The following is a 19,592-nucleotide window of genomic DNA, read 5'->3' as shown; positions in this document are numbered from 1 at the left end:
CTAAATAAGCCATCATGGTGCCAAAGGAGAACCCTGCTTTAGTCACCTTTCCAGTTGTGTTGACCGCATACTTGAAAGGCTCCACGAAGTATTGAGGCCATTCAGAAGTTGCTTCCCTTCTGCAGAAGGAAGCCATAGAGGTGGTAGAGGATGGCTCTACGGAGGGGTTTTTCAATTGCCTCTGTGGCGGGATCACAAGCTAGAAAAAACAAGTGCAAAACCCTCCCCACATTAACCTAATCGATCCACTTGCCAAACCCACCCTCAGTCACACTTTTTTCTTAACACAACAAATACAGCAGGACAACACAACAAATACAGCAGGACAAAAACAAAACAAAGCAAAACACATGTACCTACCAACACTATACAAAACAAAACGAAAAAACAAAACTCATGTACTTACCAACTCCAGATATTCCAGGGCTATCCTGTGCTGTCCGTTGGTTAAGGTCACAGAAATACCAACAACAACAACAACTAAGAACCACAACCCACAACCCAATAACACAACAACCAAGGACTACAACCCAACAACAAGGACCACAACAACACAACAACCATGGAACACAACCACCAACACAAAAACAACAACACAACAAGGCAACACACACACCCACTAACAACACCAAGGAATCACAACAGCTCACCAATAACAACCTTCAACAACTCACAATAACTCAACAAAACCTCACAAGCACAACAAATCCAATAACACAGCTCTAAATCAATTAACATCAAACTTAATAATAACCAACAACAAATCAACAACACACAACTCTAACGAATTTCAATGCCTTCACTAGATCGCTGCCAATACCACCGACTATCACCAGCTCTCACCAAAGACTCACTGAAAAACTCTCACTCAAAACACAGATCTCTAACAGCAAACAGCCTAGAACTCACCAACAGCCAATACAGTCATTAACCATCCATACAGCAATTACACCCTCTCTCTCTCTCTCTCTCTCTCTCTCTCTCTCTCTCACACACACACACACAGACGTTGTCAAATGGAACTCCATAACTCCTCCATACCTCCTTGTAGTAGGTAAGTCATCAGGAGGTTGGAGGCCTGTCCTATACGTCAGCACTCTGAACTTCATCCAGAAGATGAAGTTCAGGATGGAGATAAATCAATCCGTGCTATCATCTATTCACCCGGGCCATTCAATGATTACCCTTGATAGCCAGTTTGCATACGTACTTCCATGTCCCAGTACATATGGACTCCAGCTAGTTTCTCAGATTTGTCTGCAAGGACAGGATTATCTCATTTCTCGCTCTTTCCTTCGGCCTCTCCACAGCTCCTCGAGTGTTCAAGAGGGTTATCGCCCCTTTTGTGAAGTGTCCCCATCTTCTTGGCATCAACATCTGTCTCTACCTCAACAACTGGCTTCTCTTGTCATCTTCAAGGGAGAAGTGCACAAAGGGCCTACAGGAGACCTTTCTCTTTGCCCAAGAGCTAGGAATTCTCATCGATCTCCAGAAGTCACAAATGTCTCCGACTCAGGAGATTCTTCATTTGGGAATGAAGATCAACTCAGAGTTTTCGGGTTTTTCCATTCTCCAAAAGAACAGAATCTGCCTGCAGACAGTCCGCAGTTTTCTCTCTCGCATCTTGCTTGGCCAATTGATGGATGAGCATGTTGGTGACACTGGCCTCCATCAAACAGTTTGTAGGGTTAGGCAGACTCCATCAGCTGAAACAGGTGAATGCAACCTGACTTTGTTTTGGCCTTCAGAAGGAAAGTCGCTACTTCCTGTCAACCCTGATCTAGACTTCTACTCTGACACCTCAGAACTAGGTTGGGGAGCCTATCTGGGGGATATGGAGGTTTCTAGGACGTGGTGCCCAAGTCAGAGGAACCTTTACATGAATGTCAAAGAGCTCAGAGACATTCATTTAGGTCTTCCAGCTTTTTCGGACATGGTCAGCAGGAAGGCACTGGTGGTCAGTTCAAACAACACCATGGCACTGGCCTACATCAAGAAACAGGATGGGACTCTTCTCTCTGTGAGGCGACAAGGACCTCCTGTTCAGGGCAGACCAGATTGAAGTGGAAAATAGTCACTCGCTTCATCCCAGGAAAGGTGAATGTTTTAGCAGGTGAACTCAGTCGTTGGAAACAGGTCCTCCCTACAGAGTGGATATTGGACCCCCTGGTCTGCAATGACCTTTGGAAATGATGAGGCAGACCAATGCTGGATCTTTTCACCACATCAAGGAACCACTGCCCTCCTCTCTTCTGCTCTCTGACCCTGGGCACTCTGGCATGGGCAACAAATGCCATGTTGCAGAGTGGGTCAAAGTTGGACCTCTATAGGCCTTGCTACTCTTCAAAATGGTCAGGGAGGTGCTAGACAACTTTCAATTGCATCACAATGCGACAATAAAACCTGACATTCAGTCACAGCCTCATTTCAGGTTTCACCAGGGTTTATCCACTTTTGCTCTGACAGGTTTCAGACTGCCTGGAGACTTGTCAGAGCAAAGGGCTTTTCAAGACCAGCTGCAGAGGGTATTGCTAAATGCAGACATCAGTCCTCCAAGGTCTACCAGTCTTAAGTGGGCAGTCTTTTGCAGATGGTGTACCAGACGTAACATCTCGTCTTTTAAAGATGTCTGTGACTGCGTGGACTTCCATCTCTATCTGAGAAGCTCCAAAGGGCTTGCTCCTTTCACCAACAGAGGATATAGAGCCATGCTCAGTTGTGTTGAAACATAGAGGATTAGATCTGTCCTCCAACCAGCACCTTTCCAATCTCATCAAGTCTTTCGAGACATCCAAGCAACCAAGTATCGATGCTGTCTCTTGGAATCTTTATGTGGTTCTTAAAAGGCTAACGGGCTCCTCCTTTGAGCCTCTCCATTCTACTTCTCTAAAGAACCTTACCAGGAAGAATCTGTTCCTTGCTGCTTTGGCCACAGCCAAGCGTATCAGCGAACTTCAGGTCATCAACAAGCGAATAGGATTTGCCCAGGGAGATGCAATCTGCACTTTTACCCACAGCTTCCTGGCAAAGAATGAGGATCTCTCTGAGACCTGGTTAATTAAAAACCTGATGGATATCCTCCGACCAGAAGAGGAAGAGGAAGTCCTTTGCCCTGTTAGGGCCTTGAGATATCATTTGGATAGGACTGACAAAATCAGAGGACTGTCCAATAATCTTTGATGCTGTTAAAAATCCTTCCTGTGCCCTGTCTAAGAACGCACTGTCGTTCTTCCTTCAAGATCTCATTACCGAGGTACATACTCAGATCTGGGAGGACAATTTGCCCTCCTTTAAGGTGAAATCACACGACATCAGAGTGGTTGCCACCTTGTATGCTTTCGGGCAAAATATGTCGCTCTCTTCAATTGTACAGTCGACTTACTGGAAGTGTAAGTCGTCTATTTTTGCTTAGCACTAGTATTTATGAGAGATAGAAATAGTATATGAGATTTGCATTACCCTGGGACCATTATCAGTGGCTGGCATGGTATTGGGGAAGAAGCATAGGAAGCATTCCTTTTATCCTTGGCCTCTTTGCCTTGATGTAGGGTGTCAAGTTGGTTTGGTAACGTCAGTTCAGGGTAGAATATCGATCATCCTGTTTTAAAACCTACTGTGAAATCTTATTTATAAGTAATGTTTGACACTAAACTGACGTAAAATTCATACGTAATTAAAGACGGATCTTAAACAACGAGAGAAAGGGTTTTAAAATTTGGGCAGTACTTGTGGAAATCGTGAGGAACAGTACAGTAAAGAATGAAATATTATGACGATAGAGAGAGCGCGCGCAAGCATTGGCCTGTCGATAGAGATAATTAATTCATTATATTTAATTTGAGACATTAAGTGATAATATTTTTTCAAATGTTTCAAAAGTGGGGGAGAGAAAGAGAGAGAGAAACTTAGAAGAGAGAGAGAGTGCGCAAGCATTGGCCTATCTATAGAGATACTTAATTCATTATATTTACTTTGAGAGATTGAGTGATAATATTTTTTTAAATGTGTTTTAAAAGTGAGAGAGAGAGAGAGAGAGAGAGAGAGAGAGAGAGAGAGAGAGAGAGAGAGAGAGAGGAGCAAAATCTGCTCATGTGAAAGCATAGGCCTATTTATAACTACTTAATTTCATTATATATTCTTTGGGAGAATGAGTGGTAATATATATATTTTAAGTATGTTTTAGAAGTGGAGAGAGAGAGAGAGAGAGAGAGAGAGAGAGAGAGAGAGTACTGGACTGGTGACGGACTTGTGACGGGGGAAAGGCAGAAGAAAATATAATGAATTACGTATCTCTATCGATAGGTCTATGCTTGCGCGATATGATATGACTGCCAAGATCGTGCTACACTATACTAGATCAAATTTGAAGGATCATAATATTCAAGTTGATTCTCTAAGAAATTCATACCCTAATCTTGATTACATTCGACAGTTGCCGTAGCATTCAGAGATTGTAAAAAGACTTGGAAAATTTTAGACACAGGCTACGGTCATTCTTGCTCTCATGATATAGTCTTTACTTTTGAAAATTGAGTTTCATCCACAAATCATTCACGAAAAAAAGCTGTGTTAAGTAAAAATATTTATTACCACAGATAACTCAATATATATTGCACAGGCAATTAAAGTTTTATATCGTGGGAGATCTTTCAGCCTCGCGGCAAAGAAAATGCAGTCATGTAGGGCTGTAGGCTACTAAGGACTGCTTTGTAATGGGAGCATATATCATATAGCCAGAAAATCTTTGAGCCGACATGCTACTTTAACCTTGATTAAGATTTATGTTTAAAGACAGTAGCTTTGTAAACAGCAACTAGCATTCGATCCATGTCAACGTCAAAGTAATCAAAGTGTGAAATCCGTTACGTTAGCCAGTATCCAGTGACTTTCGCTTTACCGCTCGAAGTTCTAGGGCTCCTCCTCACATCATAGAAAACGCTCTTGCTGATGCAACTAGATTTGTTCAACCTACCTTAGCCGTCGTAACATTGAGTGCCATTGACGTCAGCTAACTTTAATCGCTTTGGAATACAAACATAATTGCATTCACCACTTACGATGATGCAATATATCCCCGTTCATGAAGCAAAACGAGTAAATATTGTCGTCGTGATACATAGTACTAAAAACAGAAATTCACATTCTATCTACCAGATCTCTATGAACGAATCCATCTGAGAAATTCCAATTACTTCGGACATATATCGTGTTTTTAAGTAGCTGAACGGTTTTGTTTTGCAGTTTAACTTATATGATATAATTTGCGGTATATTTTCATATTCTAGAGTAAATTTAGCGATATTATGTCTTCTCAGTAAAAACAAATGGGAAATTTGATGAACGAACGCTAATGAAAACTGTATCTTCAGTTTTCTTGTCGAGTGTACCTGGAGTTCCCACCAGTATTTAGTGGATAGGTGGTAGTTTTTATTTCAGAGTAGGTGACAACGTTGTCTGATGATGGGATTTTTGATACTGCACCCAGGGCAAGGGCACCTCTTTTTAAACTTTGCAAGCCATTGGACTTTCCTCGCTGCTAAGTCCCCACTTGAAGTAGAGGAGCTCCACAGCTCTTACGCCACGCTACTACAGGTTAAGGTTAGAGCTCATCTTAACTTTTATTTCTATTTCAAATTTATTACCATTACTGAATGTTTTGTAGTAGAATGTAACCATATATCCCCACCTCCAATGTGGGATTCAGCTATGTAATTACTTGGTAAGTTACATATATTATATAAAAATGACACTATATAATAATACTGTAAAGTTTTATATATATACTTACCAAGTATTTACAGATCGGAGCCCCCCTCGCCCCCTTTCGTCGACATAAGGACAGAAATGAATAGAGCTCTTCCGTTTTGTTGTTTCTATTCGTTCCCCGATAGTGGGCTGGGCTGTCACCTACACAAAGACACTAGAAGTGTTACCGTGGCTTTTAAATTTGATCTGCCACACAAGTGGAATCTACAGCTATGTAATTACTTTGTAAGTATTTATAAAACTTTATTTTATTATAAAAATGTCGTTTTTGCATCTGTAGTATCTCTTTAACCAACCTTTCTGCTGTAAAACACAATGAAGCTATGAACTAGTAGTTATTCACCAGCCATGGGTTCAGTACTTGTTAAATAGCTCCCTCCCCTCCATTAGAATCTTGATTTCTGGCAGAGAAACAAGGAGCACCTCATCTGGTGTGATAACATGAAATTCCTGCATAGCCCACTTTGCCATGTCAGAAGCAAATCATGTTAGGCTTCAGTTCATTGCAGTCCCTCAACATATACTTATGAATGTCAGTACCTCCCCATTCCGGCACTCAGTTCCTCTATGTGATGTTTGTTGTCTTTATTACTTGATGCCTTCCCTTCTAGCAGCAACTGCAGCTAGATTCTGTGCCATTTCTGGACTTAAGAACCCTAGCCCTGATCAACTACTTACCCATGGTTTGTTTGTATGGTGTTTTTACTTGCATGGAACCAGTGGTCATTCAGCAACGGGACCAATGGCTTTACGTGACTTCCGAACCACATCGAGAGTGAACTTCTATCACCAGAAACACATCTCTGACCCCTCAATGGAATGCCCGGGAATTGAACTCGCGGCCACCGGGGTAGCAGACCAAGACCAAACTGACCACACCACTGAGGCGCTTTACTTAACCATGGGCGTGCCTTTGTCACTGAAACGGCAATATCCATGTCTGACCGGTGAAATCACTCATAATTGCCAGTGGTATAACGAATCTCTCAGACCCTTCTCCCAAAAATCAAAACAACATGGCTTACTTCCTAACCTTGTTGGCATAAACATTAATCTGTTCCCATTCCCATTTTACCCTCCTGAGCTAGTTTTTTATTGCAGACATCCTGCCACAAAAGCCTCCTCTTCCAGTTATCTGCTTTGCCTTATCCCTCTCAAAATACAGTGCTAGGGCATCTCTTTCTAAATAAAGTTATATAAAATGAGTCATCTCCAATTTCTTCAGCTAGCTGCTCCATTCCATCACCCCTTCTGTTGATTGGTGGTGGAATGAGCAAAGAAATAAATACATAAACAGTTCTGGCTTTATCTGTCCCAGGGTCAGACAATTTATGAAATAACCTGGCTGAGTTCCTACTCTGGACTGGGACTCAACAAAAAGCCAAACCATCAACCTTATGTTACAGTTTACAGGGATGTAGGAGTTCTTTTTAACTTTTCTTAATATAAAATGGTCCAACTAGGTGACCAAGTTTGCTCTTAAATCTTTTTACAGGTTCCAATATGTACATGAATTCCATGAAAGATAGTGAAAAGCAGAATTATGTGCATTAAACATTTATTATACTAATGTAAATAATGCACTAGTAGTAGTTATTAATACACAATGACATAAACAAAGAAATGTTTGTTTAAATAAGAGGCGATTTCAATGGAACCACCAATTTGTACTATGAATTAATGGTTTGCATAAGTTTTGGAAATTAAAGAAAGAAAAAAAACTATGGTGTTAATACAGCTTAGAAGAAAATAAACTTGCTAGGATTTTTGAGGAACATCTAATGATGGAATACCACTACTCAACTTACCTGCAATCATAAGAGGATTTTCAATGTAAACATCTTACTTTGGAGTCTTAAGAGGTTGATTACTTTGCACACAACTTTTTCAGAAGTCTTAACAGGTTTATCACCTCTGTAATCTCCACATAATAGTTCAGTAGCAAATTACTAAACATGTCCAACTTTAAGATTAATCAATTCAGGAACAGTGGGATACCTCTTATTGTAATAGATACAAGTCTCATTCGTAAAATCTGCTACTAAGTCATGTGCTATCAGAAATATCTTGGATGTTTTTGGTCATTAAAAATCAGCATATCCTCCCATAATTTATTAGCTTCATGACAATGAACTGTACATTTACAGGTAGGAGAATCAAGATATGGAAATAACAATGATTTTCAGAAATGTAATACAATGTAAGAGTATAAAAATTCTTAAAATATGTCTCAATCTGCAATCCTTAATACTAATCTTGGCAATCAGCAACAAAAATAAGGAAGATTTCCTTATTTTAAAACAACAAACTTTTCTCATACTAAAAAGCAATGGTTTCCTTGATGGCCAATTCCTCCCCATAATCAGCATCATCATCATTTTATTAGTATGGGATAGTAGTTCAACAGGACTGTATCACATAACTACATTCTCACATGGCTGGCCCAAAAGAATTTGTTCCTGAATGGATTTTATAGCCATAATGACTGAGATAGTTTTACTTCACACTTGTTATGGATATGCTAATCACTAAAAGCCTACTTAATCCAAGTAGGAAATAAAAAGCTTTCACCTTTGTGGTGAAATTTGAAGTACTGCTTGTGAGCTGTAGCAATGGCAAATGATAAAACCAAAATAGCTGAATAGACAGGTGGGAAGAGCTCACAGGAACAGTTGAAAAATACATAGAAGGCAAAAAGAAACATTTAATTTGGGTCCAAAGGCTGGTGCGAAGTATCTCTAGCCCCACTTCCAGCATGCTGCAGAACTAGACAGTATGACTGAAGCATAAGTATATAAGATTTCCAGATAAACAATATAAGATTTTCAGATAAACAGTCGATCAACAATCAGTGCGGAGTCCTTTGCTGTTTATCATAGTATGAAAAAAGCTACAAGGAATTGGGAAAATGGGTACCCTGGGAACAGCTTCACACAGATGACCTAGTACTAACAGCAGGCTTAGAGGAAGAGGTGGTGAAAAAGCTGAACTGAAAGTGTGAAAGTGTGACTGTAACTGAGGAGGAAGAAAGGCCAAAGGTACAAGCAGAACAGTGGCCTTGTATTTGTTGTAGAAACTACACTCTGCACTATCTACTGGATGTGATGGTGTCATTATGTGTTCAGTTACAAAATATTAAATAGCATAAGAAATTTCTGATCTTCTAAAATGTATTAAGAGTTAATGGGGAAGAAAGAGTTGAAAACCTTGCTGTGATAATGTGCAGGTCTGTGTTAAGTAGAAAATAATCTATGACAGTACACTAGGCCTGTCCAATACAAAGAAAAAAGCAAAATGGAGATTTGAAAGGGTGTGACTGCAGTGTGTCAACATTCGTGACTGAAGTACATTGGGAACATATGAATGTGGAAACTGTGGAGGGAGATGGCTTCAAGACAGGGAAAAAGATAAAGATGTTTTGGATAAGTGATGAGAACAGTTGGTCAGAAAAGCAGCAGACATAGAAGTATTAGGACAGAGACCTTCCTACAGGTCCTGTAGTCCAGGAAACTGTATAGAAAGGGGATAAAGAAGACCTAGGCCTGAGTGACACTTAGGCAGGAGCATGGGAAAGAGAAGAAAGCAAAAACCCATTTCACGTGATCGGAAAAGCAATATACGTATATGTTAGTAGTATCAGGATGATAACCTGTAGGAAGGCCCAGGAAGTATGCACAAATGTTTAAAATCAATGCTGTCATTAAGAACATACATCCTTATTTGGATTACAATATTGCACACATCTTACAAAATATTTGATACATAAAGGTCATTACCAGTATTGTGTCACTAGTCCCAGTATCACTGATTACAGCTACTTGACTCATTCTGATACTGTATTACATTCCATAAAAAGGTTCAGCCTAAAAAAAAAAAAATAGACAAACTAAAATCCATACCAAGCACCATTTGAGCTAATATGCCTTGTGAATCTTGGTGATAAACAATGACCTTGGAAAATGAACTTGAAATCTAAAATACTGGAAAAAAAGAATGACACTTGCACTTGGAAAACCACTGTATTAATTGCAATTTCAAATAGATAAAAACAGCACTCTTTATCAGTTGGTTGTTGAAAAAATTCTGACTTGCTGATTATGGGACTTTCTGACCCTTTTAACTACTACAACTTAAAATGCTGTAGCAAGTGTTTCCTAATCACTGGATTCTCATAGGAAAAGCAGAATATTATAGTACTTATTTTATAGTGTCATTAAGAGTCCAATTTCTTTGACTCTGCATGTTTCCGTGACATGGCTAAGTTAGTATTTTCCATAAATTTTATCATAGAGAAAAATGAAAAAGAAAAAAAAATCTGACAACAAAAATCTACTATTCATTACATTTATGCTTTGGGTAAATGTTTATCATTAGACAAAGCAAGATTAAAAAGGGCAACTATCAAAACTTAAATTTGAGAACTGAGACTTGGCCCATACTGATTACGGTGACAACCTGGAAAATGACATCCAGAATGCTCTAAAACAACCTTAAAGTACTACAAAACTGTTCATTCCCTTCAAGAATCCTCTCATTGGTAACAAAGTCCACAGTCTTACATGATTAATTTTGGGAGACAAAAATTTCATTAGGATGCTGATATGAAAGCACCCATCGGAAAGCAACGTTACTCATTAGCAGAATCTTTTCTCGTTTTATTGGAAATGTGTAATAAGCAAATAAAAAGGTTACTATTTCTAATTTGAATATGGCTGATACAAAAAACAAATACTGATTACAAGAGTTAATACTGAATTACCATTATGCATACAACACCCTCAGTTGTTAACGTCCCAAAACTGAAAACAAAAAATTTCTGGAGTTACACAGATCAGGATTACATAACAAGAGTACAAGTTACACACATCACTTTTTTTTTTAAACTACTAACAATTTAAAAAGTTTGTAATGAGGCCAAGAAAATTCCTACTTTCTCATTTTGCACTAAACATTCCCTAAGAATTGGATTATCATATTTGAACAAATCTTGATTTTGTACAATAACAATTTGCTTTGAGAATAATTTGTAAGTTCCAAACTCTTGCAGCATATTTATTGCATACGTCATATATACTCTTCACTTTCTCTATAAGAGAAATACAAACTTTTCACTAATAAGCACTGTAAATGATACAGTCTTTTAAGTATGGTCAATGGCAAGCTCACTTGTCTTTCATGCCATTTTTAGAAAGCTATGCTCCCCTTACTTAGCCATTTCTACTTTCCTAAAAACTTCAACATATTGATCAAACAGATAATTTCCAAGTTTCCGTTTTCAGGAACTATTTCATACATTATTAAGTTGCAATTTCAATAGTATTCTATAATCATGTACAATAACATTTCCAAAATCAAATTTATGCACAATATCAATATCTAATGGCTTTAACCATGAACTTCAAAGGTTTTCAGAATCGGATAATTAACCTCTTTCTACTTTCAAGTACATGGACCACTGTAATTTAGTTTTCAACAACTATCTCTGCCAAATGAGAATAACAAAAGTAACTGGTACATATTTTGAGTAGCCTACATCGACAATTAGATGACAACTTTTGCAGTTAACATTTTCACAGTTTACAAAATATTACTGGAAAAATATAAAAAGCATCAGATAATTTTTTCTTGCCAATTACACAATAATCTTTTCTATTCAATCACTGTATATATAAAGTCATACCCAAGATGAACCAGAGTAACAACTTACAACTTAAAAATGAAAATCACCCCTAAAATACCCTTCTACTGTAACTACACAAGAACTGCTATATTAAGAAAAACTGGAGTTTTTACCTTAATATGTCCACCGAAGCCGACATTATATTTCTTACATTTTTAAATGATGCATCCCCAAAAAACACACATGCCATTCTCATTTTGTATGAGTTTTATTAGCAATGGAAGCATGAAAATCTTGTCAGTTTGAAACATAGTACAATAAGCTTTCAAATTTACCATCCTCAAAAAATATTTGCAAACACCATTCATTTTAAAGTAAATGGAAAACTTCAAAAACCTGGATGAAGTTTGTGGAAATGAATTAAGTCTAACAAAACAAAATAGAAAAAATAAGATCTCTAAGGGTTTAATAAATTAAAAAGTTTATTACTAGCAACAAAACATCATTTTACTATGTTAAAGTATTACTAGTTTCTTCATTCTAAAGAGGTTCTTGAGGTGAATTACAAATAGCCACCAATAAACACTGGCATTCACATCTGCAAAACACAAATACAGCACTACTGTAAGTATAATGTTGCCTTTTATGATAACCTCAAAGGCAAAAACATAACAAAAATCACAAAAAACACCAAAATCACAGTTCTTGCATAACGAGACGAGGCTCGTAAAAGATTGTGCTGCGCTGCAAAGCAATCAAACCTCAGTGAGACTTCACTTTCTGAGGGGTAGTAAGACGAGCCATAAATGCATAAACCATGTGGAAGTACTGAAAGAGAATATAAAAGTCCTTCAATTTTATCATACCAATAAAATAAATTGTCACAAAAGTAACAAACACTTCATCATCAATTGGCAATTAAAAGCACTAGGTATATAATAAATTCCATTACATACAAGATATTGTATTACCAACAAAATCTCACATTCTTTCTTTTGCAGTGATCACAAAGTTTCTGTTCCTCTTTCATATGTATCATAGATAGGTAGGTAATGAAGTCACAATGATACCCAAGCATAAAATCTGCCTTTGGAAACATCATTAGAGTTGACTTAAAAAAAGGGCACATAAGAGTTCCTTTTAATCAAAAGAATTTACATTTAAACAAAATAACAATTATTAACATTTAAGCAAAATGTATCTTTAATTTGAAAATTCCCATCTGATGGCTCTTATTGATTACAAAAAGGCATTTGACAGAACCCACTAACCAACGTCTGGTGAATTACAGTTGGTCTTTTCAAGTGAATCAGTAATAAATACATTAGAAGGGTGCTACAATGTAATGTTTATTTCACCTCTGCTGTTAGCCCTTCCCATAGATTTTATAATGAAAAAAGTAGTCAGAGACAAAAGGCTGAGATTTAGCATATGTAGATAATGGTCTTGTAATCTGCAAAATTACCAAAAGATTTACATAACTTGCTTAAAAGAATGCATCACTATATGTACCCTAAGAAAAACATAAGTAATCAGGACAGAGATTGCACAAAGAGAGAAAACTAAATGAAGAAAGGATTAATGAAGTTGAACCTTGAAGAACAATATCTAGTACTGGTTCTTTCATTTGGAATTTACTGAAAGACTAAAATGGGTAAAACAATGGGCAGTCTGAGGATGATCTGGAAATAAAAAACTGTAGGCAAACTGTATAATAAGAATTATTGAAACATACATCTAATGCAATCTGTATTGCTATGTGGACATGAATCATGGCATGGTTCAGAAACTATGCAGATTTTCATTTTATTTAAGCATACATTAAAGCTGTAGGTGGAATATTAAAAGTCAAATGGCAGAATATGGTTAAAAAGGATACCACAAAAGAAATTGTACAAGTTTCATGTGTATATAAGGTAAAGATGAAATGGGATGGAGAAGAGCTTGGTAAAACTGGAAATGTTGAATATTCTAATAGATTTAAAGTGAATTGGTGTCCTTCACTTGCCATTTGCCATTAAGTGAAACCTAGGCATGCATATTAAATGTTTTTGTTAATGTTGTGAGTTTTCTAATTATGTAAATAGTTGGACTCCATTTTCAAATGGCATAACACCATTTCTACATTTCGTTTGAAATTATGATAACTAGCATAACCTTACTGTGGTTTTCATCTACCTTAATTTTTATGATGCTTTACTATCCCATAAATCCTGCCATTTACAATTATAAGGGACTTCAGTGATGTCCCCTAATCCCTAAAAATGACATTTTTATGATAAAGTAATGTTTTACATATACTTACCTGGTAGTTACATATAGCTATAGTCTCTGACGTCACGGCAGAATTTCAAAACTTGCGGTAGCGCTAGTTGATAGGTCAGGTGATCCCTTCCCGCCCACCCCCTACCGGGGTACTAGGAACTATTCTAGCTAAGCTCAGATATTTTATGCCTACCTGTCCACAGAGGGGAGGTGGGTGGGCTTTTGTTATGTAACTACCAGGTAAGTATACGTAAAACATTATTTTATCATAAAAATTTCATTTTTACATATACGACTTATCTGGTAGTTACATATAGCTAATTGGCACCTTTAGGAGGTGGGTCAGTGACAGCTAACTACTGCTTAACAGAATTGAATATGAAGAATGAAATAGTTCCTTACCAGCTTAGGTAGCCGATTTAGCGATTACTGCCTCTGTAATCCTCTAACCTTAGAGCAACAGTGGGGTGTATGGACCTGGTCGCTGGTTGCTTACAGAAGTGCACGTCGACTAGGGCGTGACCTGTATGTGACACAACATCCATAATGCCCCTTCTCTGGGCGCAGTACCACAACCAAGAAATAACAAGGGATCACCTAACCCCAGACAATTAAAAACTAACCTTAAAACACACTTCATCTTTACCCTAATTTGACTGAGGAGAACTCTAATAGCCTCCATTCTCTCAGGCAACCGTAAAAACCAAACCACCACAATAATAAAAGTAAGGAAGGAAAGACTTCCTACATTCCCTCCCCCAACACTGCGCCAGTCACTACAAAGGGACCTAAGGTACTGCAATTTTCAAAAGTCGTTTGCACATCACTGAGGTAAAATGACAAACACTGACTTACACCTCCAGTATGTAGCCTGGAGTATCGCCTCTAGAGACAGGTTCTTTTTATATGCTAGAGAAGTCGCCACTGCTCTTACTTCATGCGCCTTTACTCTCGCCATGGTTGTTTCTCTCTCTTGCAGATGCGTGTGCGCCTCTGTAATTAATCCCTTAAAAAGAACGACATAGCATTCTTGGAAAGGGGCCTTGACGGATCCTTAACCAAGCACCAGAGATTACAAGACGGGCCTCAGACTGTCTTGGTGCGTTTTAAATAATATTTAAGCGCCCTCACTGGGCAGAGGAGTCTCTCCTGTTCCTCTCCCACTAAATCCGTAAGGCTTCGAATATCAAATGAGCGCGGCCATGGCCGAGAAGGATCCTCATTCTTAGCTACAAAGTTTAAAATGAAGGAACATACTGCTTTTCCTTCCACAAAGTCAATTTTTTTGTCTAGTGCTTGCAGTTCGCTGACTCTTTTAGCTGTAGTGAGCGCAACCAGAAAATAGTCTTCCTCGTAAGGTCCCGAAGCGAACTACACTCGAGGTTCAAACTTGGAAAACCAGCCATTTTAAGACCACATCCAAATTCCATGAGATTAGTTTTGGAGACTGAGCCTTGGATGTATTAAAAGATTTAAGCAAATCCGTCAAATCCTGGTTGCTTGAAACCTCAATGCCCCTATGGTGAAACACTGAGGGAAGCATAGAACGACATCCCTTAATTGTCGAAAGAGAAAGACGGTGCACTTGATGCAGATGGAGAAAATCTGCGATCTGACTCAGAGTGGTTTCAGAAGAAGAGACTCCAGATCATTTGCACCAGTCTCTAAAATTAGACCACTTGGACTGATAAACTTTGGATGACGAGGATCTCCTTGCTGCTGCAATAGACTTCGCAACTCCCCTCGAAAATCCTTTCTCTCGGAGGAGACATTGGATAGTCTGATAGTTTTCGTTGAATCTCCTGTAGTGCGGTTGTCTGAGTCCATCTACTCGTTCGGGTAGTCTTCTCAGGTAATTTATTAGGAGATGAAGGAGTTCCGGGAACCATTCCCTCGCTGGCCAGAATGGAGCCACGAGTGTCATTCTAGTGTTCCGATGGTTCACGAACTTGTTTAGGACTGCTCTTATTAACTTGAACAGTGGGAAAGCGTATAGGTCCAGGTCCGACCAATTGAACATCATCTCATCCACCGAAAGAGCTTGGACAGCCGATACCGGAGAGCAGTAAAGAGGAAGTCGGAAGTTCTTGTTGGTGGCGAATAAATTCACCATTGGTTGGCCCAAAAGAGACCACAGTAGATGGCATACATGGTTGTGTAACATCCACTCAGTCGCTAAAACTTGATTCTTCCTTTTAAGTTGGTCTGCTCTCACGTTTAACTTTCCCTGGATGAACTTCGTGAGGAGAGTTACGTTGATCGTTTTCGCCCACAGCAGTAGTTCTTTCGTTGCTTCACATAACGAAAAGGAGTGAGTCCCCCCTGCTTTTTTATATATGACAGGGTCGTGGTGTTGTCCGAGTTCACTAGGACCACTTTGTTCCAGACGACTGACTCGAACTTCATCAAACCTACATGAATTGCTTTCAGTTCCTTTACGTTGATATGCAATTCCCTCTCTTCTGGAGACCACAGGCCCGAAACCTCCCTGTCCTGTAGCATCGCTCCCCATCCCCGATCTGATGCATCGGCAAACAGTTCGAGGTTCGGGCTCACCGGATGGAGGGATTTCCCTTGCAACAGTCTTTCCTCCGAGTTCCACCAATTCAGTTCCAACTTGATTCTTTCCAGAATGGGAAAAACAAAAGAATCTGGCACCTTCTTTCGTTCCCAGTGCTCTCTCAAATAGAATTGGAGGTGTCTCGTGTGTAATCTTCCCTGAAAGACGAACTGCTCCAACGAAGCCAGTGTCCTTAGCAGGCTCATCCAGTCGTTAGCTGAGCATTGCGACTTCCTCATGAAGTGTAGTATTTTCTTGAGGCCCGCACTGACCCGCTGATCGGACGGAAAAGCCTGAAAAACTACTGAATCCATCCACACTCCCAAACAAGTCCTGACTTGGGACGGGATCAATTGCGATTTCTGGTGGTTCACGATCAGACCTAATTTCTTTGCTAACTGAAGCGTGACTTGAGGATCCTCCGCACACTTCTTCTTTGACTGCAAACAAAGAAGCCAGTCGTCGAGGTATAGAGAAATCCTGATACCTCTCAAATGAAGCCATTTGGCCACAGGTGTGAGAGCTCTTGTAAACACCTGCGGTGCTGTCAAGAGACCGAAGCACATCGCCCTGAACTGGAACACTCTTCCGTTGAACACGAAACGCAGATACATACTTCCTTGAAGCTGGATGTATGGGGATGTGGAAGTATGCGTCCTGCAAGTCTATGGAGACCATTCAATCCCCCTGTTGAAGAGTGGCTAACACCGATCGGGTGGTCTCCATAGAGACCTTCGTCTTGCGTACGAATTTGGTCAGGGCACTTATGTCTAGCACTGGTCTCCAAACCCCCGATGACTTGGGGACTAGAAAGAGGTGGTTGTAAAAGCCTGGGGAAGGTGGAAGAGAGACCGTCTCTATGGCTTTCTTTTCTAAAAGGGATACTATCTCCTCCTCGAGGATAGAGCATTTTCCTAAATTTTGCGAGTAGGAAGGAAACGGGATTGGGAGTATCGACAGGGGAGGGATCTCTTTGAACGGGATCCTGTATCCCTCTTTGATGACCGAAACTGTCCACAATTCTGCCCCCTTCTCCTCCCAGACTTGCCAAAACTCTTGCAGTCTGGCTCCTACTGGCGTGCAGAGGTACACACACTCACTTTTTGGTTGTTGAAGGTCTGATTGCTTTGGGTACGAATCTCGTCCTTCCTCGAGTCTTGGAGAAAGGCCGTGAGGAAAATCTGCTCCGAAAGGGCTTCGTGTGTTCAGGATTTGTTGCAGGACGCAAAACCGTAGTTTGTACTGTCCTTGGCTTCTTAGTTGATTGCGCCAGAAGGTCTTGAGTGGCTTTCTGTGCTAGCAACTCTGCAATCTCTGCTACTAGGGTTGTGGGAACAGAAAGCGCTTATCTAAAGGAGCGAACAGTAACGCTGACTTCTGAGAACGTGATACTCCTCTTGCAGTGAAGGAGCACCACAACTGTCGATTCTTCAGCACTCCAATTGCAAATACTGAAGCCAGTTCCGACGCACTGTCCCTGATGGCTTTATCAATAGTATAGGACATCACTCCTGCAAATTCCGACATTTGTTGCTCCGACAGGCCAAAGCTCTTAACCTTCCTCCCGAGAGCACCAATGGACCAATCAAGGAAGCTGATCACTTCCAGTACCCTGAAAACATTCTTGGAGAGATGATCCATTTCAGACGACGTAAAAAAGATCTTGGCGGAATTAAAGGCGGATCTCCGAGCTGCGTCGACTAGACTGGAGAAGTACCCTTGGGAGGAGGCAGCGACTCCCAGAGAGAAGGCTTCCCCAGTTTTGTACCAAACCTTACTCTTGGAAGAGAGTTTGGAGGGAGGAAAACAAAAAACTGACTTCCCTTGTTCCTTTTTAACACTAAGCCAATCATCCACCTTCTTTTGTACTTTTCTGGCTGAAATCGAAAGCACCAGCTTCATGAAAGTTGAGGAACTCGTCCTGGTGTCCCTCGCATACTGCGATTCTGGAGGAGGGGCGGCAGGAGCGAAATCTTCCGAGAAGTTGTCAGCAAAAAATTTCAGTAGGAGTTTGTAATTAGACCCTACGGACTCCTTCTCTGCTTCCGGAAAGTCTTCTTCGCAGAGGTTCTCCTTAGAAGAGACTGGGGAAAAGCCGACAGAACAATGTCCTCCCAGTTCTTCCTCCTCTGACAAAAAATCCACTCTACTATCCACTGCTACAGCAAGGGGAGCGTGAACTGGATCTGCAATCGGCAACGAAGAAACTTGTGGTTGGATCTGCTGAGTACCCAGCTGCACAGCAGGCGGCAGGGTCAGTGCAAGAGTAGGTGGCAAGGTGGGTGGGGCGGGTGGACGTGGGGGAGCGTGAGCGGAGTGTCTGGCGCCAAAGCAAGCGGAGCTTCAGTACGCGTCAACGCTTGCGATTGACCTAGCAGCCCTAAGATGATGTCTAACTTAAGACTGCATATCTTGAAGGAAAACAGGAGGGGCAGACGCAAAAGCGGCGGCATCCGACTCGGCAGAAACAGAAGCGGCAGGTACACACGCGGGAGCGTCAACTGGCACCGCCTAAAACACCTCTCGAGGTGCTGATTCTCAACGAGAAGCTCCAGGAGAAGCTGAATCGGGAGAATCCGAGCGTGAATCATGATGCTTGGCAGTCGAAGACAAAGCGAGTCTAGAAGCTCTCTTACGCTTTGCCTTGAGCACGGGAGACTTGCGCTTGGAAAATTCTTCCTGCGAAGACAAAAACCTTTCAGGAGATTCCCAAAAACTACACAAAGGACTTTCCTGTCACCTCATAGAAGGTTTCTCCTTGGGTACTTGTTCCAGAGAAAGCTTGCGTGTTCTCTTCAATGGGCAGACTCGTCCAGAAAACGCCATCCCCTGCGTGGAGAGTCCTCCGAACTAGATACGGAGGAAAGACACTTCCCTGAGTCGCCTTTTCGGTGGCGCTCAGCAGCAGTTTGGGAAATAGCAACAAAACTGCTTGAGGGGGCAACTGCTCGGGAGCAAGTCCCGCTCGCCTCCCTTGGACTGTTAGCATGCCTCCTCCCAGGGGCTGGGGAGTCTGGCAGAGGCTTAGGTCTAGGAGAATGAGAGGGCCGAACAGTCACCTCCTCCACAACACTCACACTAGGCACTGCACTCAACACCTTTTCCGACAAAGACTTAACTGTCTCGCTCATCTTCTCCATGGTAGCGAGAATTACACTAAATTTAGAGTCCATTTGGACTTTAAGATCGGCAACAGTGTCTGGTTCAGGAATTACAGAGTCTGGGTTGGGGGAATTGTGAGAAAACGGAATGTTAGTGACGGATTCTTCCTGACTAACTAACTCCTGAGACACCAAAGAAGAAGGCCTACCTGACGCTCTCCTAATTCTGTCTCTTTCCAGTTTCCTAACATACTTGTTAAATGCCTTCCACTCCTCAGTT

The 19,592-nt window shown here is 40.5% G+C and overlaps 1 protein-coding gene across 1 annotated transcript in view; it reads right to left on the bottom strand.

The window, feature by feature from the left end:
• Window positions 1-7,863: 7,863 nt before the first annotated feature.
• LOC135195658 (BOS complex subunit ncln-like) overlaps window positions 7,864-19,592 on the bottom strand; it is a gene marked incomplete in the record, with an annotated part of 219,585 nt that continues 207,856 nt past the window's right edge. The window contains 1 exon segment of the mRNA XM_064222028.1: window positions 7,864-12,214. Within this exon segment, the coding sequence (XP_064078098.1) occupies window positions 12,149-12,214 (66 nt within the window).

The sequence above is a fragment of the Macrobrachium nipponense genome, chromosome 16, assembly GCF_015104395.2.
Source record: "Macrobrachium nipponense isolate FS-2020 chromosome 16, ASM1510439v2, whole genome shotgun sequence".
In the NCBI taxonomy this organism is placed as follows: domain Eukaryota; kingdom Metazoa; phylum Arthropoda; class Malacostraca; order Decapoda; family Palaemonidae; genus Macrobrachium; species Macrobrachium nipponense.
The sequence above is the reverse complement of the archived record's forward strand: the minus strand, read 5'-3'. Positions and strand labels throughout refer to the sequence as shown.